General features: G+C 40.5%; 1 protein-coding gene across 1 annotated transcript; it reads left to right on the forward strand.

Annotated features, from left to right (window-relative positions):
- The first annotated feature begins 452 nt into the window (after positions 1–452).
- LOC133878505 (uncharacterized) lies at positions 453–2,652 on the forward strand. The gene is made up of 7 exons (XM_062317059.1): positions 453–508; positions 738–982; positions 1,083–1,316; positions 1,426–1,518; positions 1,633–1,734; positions 1,827–2,247; positions 2,355–2,652. Exons 1-7 carry the CDS (start codon positions 505–507, stop codon positions 2,525–2,527), a joined length of 1,272 nt encoding a protein of 423 aa, XP_062173043.1. The 5' UTR covers positions 453–504; the 3' UTR covers positions 2,528–2,652.
- Positions 2,653–4,144: the final 1,492 nt, after the last annotated feature.

The following is a 4,144-nucleotide window of genomic DNA, read 5'->3' on the forward strand; positions in this document are numbered from 1 at the left end:
GGATTTCCACTGTCACAGACCGGGGAGATGCAGATGCCGGCTATGGGGTTGGGACAGATACCGGCACAGGCGGCGATGCCTGGCCAGATTTTGGGGCCGAGACAGATGCCAGCATCGGGGGCGAGTCAGGGCCCGGGCCCGAGACAGATGCCAGCATCGGGGGCGAGTCAGGGCCCGGGGCCGAGACGGATGCCAGCATCGGGGGCGAGTCAGGGCCCGAGGCATGTAGAGAGCCAGATGCCTTTATCTGGTGAGAGCCAGATGCCACTTTCCGGTGAGAGTCAGATGCCACTTTCCGGTGAGAGTCAGATGCCAGATGTGGGGGGGAGCCAGAGTACCCATGAGGAGGACGTTGCGATGTTGGGTACCGATCAGTTGGCCCCCGGTAGTCCCCAGGATATGGATTCAGATGATGATCAGCAGGATCCACAAGCCGGAGGGGTTAGGGAGGAGGTTGCGGGCGACCCAGCGACCCAGCACATACGGATTGAGCAGATTCGGTTGATGGGTAAGTACATATTTAGACATCCTTAAAACTCAGATTCTCTTACCAAATTTTTTTTTTTTTTTTTTTGGTTTTTAAATAAATAAATATTTGATTAGAAATTGTTTATATATATATATATATATATATATATATATATATATATATATATATATATATATATATATATATATATGTTCTTTAATCTTATGATTAAATATTTAACATTAATGTTGAATATTTCTTTCATTAGGGTACAACCCAGACGGGACCATTTATTATGAGGTGATTGACGACCCAGCGAGAAACTGGGTCCTCCCGAGGGGTAAGAAGGTTGTATTGCAGTACAATGCTGCTATACAACCTGTAGGACGGGCCTGCAATCGATTTCGGCGGGCTGAGGGCAAGATGATCAGGAGTGGGTCCTACATACACATGCGGGACGAATGGGCGAAGGTAAATAGGCAGATTAAGCAGGCAATGTGGGACGCGCTGATGGTATGTCTATGAATATAATTTAATTATTTATTTGAATTAAACTTGAGATTAATGTATTTCTTGAAGTTTTTAAACCTATAAAAATGTGTTGAATGTGCAGGAGGAGTTCTATGTACCTGTATCAGTAGACGCGCGCAGGGCACAACAGGAGGCTTTATGTGATATTGGCCGTAAGCACCGCTCGTGGAAGTCGAGGTTCAAAACCAAACTACGTATTAGAGACGGTGACACGCCCGAGATTATCCGTGCGAGAATGCCGGACAATTTTTTTGGCAACTATGACGCAGAAGATGTAGAGTTCCTGCTGAGAGATTGGTGCCGTGAGCAAAAAATCGTATGTAGGCCAAGAAAATGTTGTGGTTTTTTAATAACAATTTATTTAATTTTAGTTTTAATTTAAGTGTGTCAATGCTTACATTTTTATTTTCATGTTAAATGCGTAGGCAACCTCTGAACGGATGAAGAGGCTGCGTGAGCAGAATGACCTTCCTCATTGTACGGGATCTAAAAGTTATGCCAGATTTAATCACGAGGAGGTATGAAAATATATATGTTTATGTTATATATATTTGTTGATAATTGTTTTTATTTTTATTTATACTATTTTTATCGCTATCTGTTTCTTATATATGTCAACTGCATGACGACAGACATGTACATCTGGCACGCCCCCCACTCGCGCCGCGTCGTTCGTGAAGACCCACACAAGGAAGGACGGCACTCACGTGAACGAACGTACACGGGTCCTATGCGTATGCTACTGATTTAATTTACTATTATTTTTAAAATTATGTGTGATTTGTCATTATTCAATATATGACTTGTTCATGTTGACGACGTACAGGAGAGGATGACGCAGAGTTTATCCAGTGATCCAGCCGCCACGCAAAGCGTCTCCGCAGACACGGTGCGTTGGGCACCGAACGACGCTTACGAACAGGCGGTTGGGAGGCCTGAGTATGCAGGGAGGGTTCGGCAGGTTGGGCCGAACGTCACACCTGTTCGGGGGACATGTTTCTCATATAGGCCTCGGTCACAAGGGGGACCATCTCAGGGCACGTCTCGGGATTGGGCCGAAAACACTCGGAAGATGGAAGAGATGCAAGCGGAGCTACAGGCTGAGCGAGCGAGGAATGACCTGTTGGAGCAGCGCCTGCGACAGGTTGAGGTCTTCATGTCCTCCATGGGAGCATCAGCACCATGTCTTGGTACGCCTTCACCTGCACACGTAGGTAGTACGTCGTCTGTTAGTAGTGCATCTGCAGGTATGATTTATACTGTGTGTAGGAAAAAATTAATTTCAATTTATTTTAATTACCCCTTTAATTTTGCAAGTAATATTATATACTTTAATTGTCTATATGATTTGCAGGTAATTCGACAACGGTTGGTACGTTGTCGCCTGTTGGACGACGGCTGACCCAGCATTCCATTGTCGCTACACCTTCGCCCGCTACACCATTCCTTGCTCAGCAATCGCCGGTTGGCGATAACACGCCTGGGACGGTACCTCCTCATTCGCAGGGACGCCCTTCAGATTTGTAGATATTTTGTGTAATTAATTTTTATGTGTAAATATTTGCTTAGTTAACGAATACGTTATTAACTTATGATTTGTGTAATATTATTTTGTGTAGTTTTTCTGTAAAATCAATATTTTGTTATTTGTGGTCGGAAATAATAAAATTTGAAATAACTATTAAAATTATTATACCAAATAATTTTAAATAACCAATACCAAAACTAAATTGAAGAAAAAAAATCCAAATTGGGTTTTTTATTTAATTAAATTTTTAATTTAATTAATTAATCGTATTTTTAATTTAATTTAAAAATACAATTAAATAATTAAATTAAAATTTTATTTAAATGAAAAATTCGATTTGGATTTTTTTTAAAAAAATATAACCAATTTGACACGTGTATCTAAATACACGTGTCAAAACAAGTTGACACGTGTATTGAGATACACGTGTCAAATTTGACACGTGTATCTCAATACACGTGTCAAAGTGTTTTGACACGAGTATTTAAAATACTCGTGTCAAACGGTTTGACACGTGTATCTTAATACACGTGTCAAAACACTTTGACACGTGTATTAAGATACACGTGTCAAATTTGACACGTGTATCTCAATACACGTGTCAACTTGTACACTTAATGTCGTGCACATTTGACACGCGTCTTACGCGTGTCAAAGTGCACGTGTCTAAATGTTTGACACGTGTACAGCACTGTACACGTGTCAAAATGCACGTGTCAAAGTGCATACATTTTTGTAGTGAATGTTTGTTTAAAGAAAATATGGGTATTTTTCCTAACAATGTTTTAAGCATATTCATCCACATTTTAATATGTAAAGGATCATATGGGCTGCCAATGCCATGCCCTATTTCGGCCTATTTTTCATACATATTATAACACTAGCTATGTACGAGTTATTGGTCCATAGAGACAGAGGGCCCGCTATTGGCCGTCCAATACAATCAGAGAAGAAAAGGTAAGATTCTTAGATTCCTGCATGGAAACAAAAGGAAGAGGTGGTCCACCTTAATTAACTCTGCACGTACGTAAAAGGTTTCAACTGGCCAGGTAGGTACGGTTCATGTTTGCAACCCCGTGCGTTAATTAGCAATCCATGCATGTAAAAAGAAAAATGATAAAATTACAATTCTTACCCAACTCTCACACAATCCCCTCTCACATTATGTAGGTTCTACATGTGGGATCCACATGCATGAGACCCATACAATATAAAAGGATTGTGTGAGAGTTGGGTGAGAGAGATTGTGAATGTATCATTATTCAAAAAGTTTATAAATACGTAAAGTGAGACTCATATGATGAGACCCATTATATGGATCCTACTCTATATGTCTATAAAAATGCACAATTGTTATGTATCAATCAGTTCTCTACGTACATTACAATCATGTCAGAAGCTACATTCGTTGAACCATAGGAAATTCTGATGATAATTGATCAGTCCATGACGAAGGAAGAAATATGTGGCATGATTTCAATTACTTCCATACAATATTTGAGCCTAAACTTGCCATCCTCGACTCTCCCGTCTCTTGTCCGTACGTACCTAAATCCCTTATGATTCACATGCACCATCTAAATTTAATTGTTTCAACAATTGGTTGACATAGTGTA

This window comes from Alnus glutinosa, chromosome 9, assembly GCF_958979055.1.
Source record: "Alnus glutinosa chromosome 9, dhAlnGlut1.1, whole genome shotgun sequence".
NCBI classification, from domain to species: Eukaryota; Viridiplantae; Streptophyta; class Magnoliopsida; order Fagales; family Betulaceae; genus Alnus; species Alnus glutinosa.

Coding starts and splice junctions, on each gene's coding strand:
- LOC133878505 (XM_062317059.1), top strand. Junction 1,317..1,425: donor GGTGCCGTGAGCAAAAAATC/GTATGTAGGCCA, acceptor TTAAATGCGTAG/GCAACCTCTGAACGGATGAA. Junction 2,248..2,354: donor TGTTAGTAGTGCATCTGCAG/GTATGATTTATA, acceptor TATGATTTGCAG/GTAATTCGACAACGGTTGGT.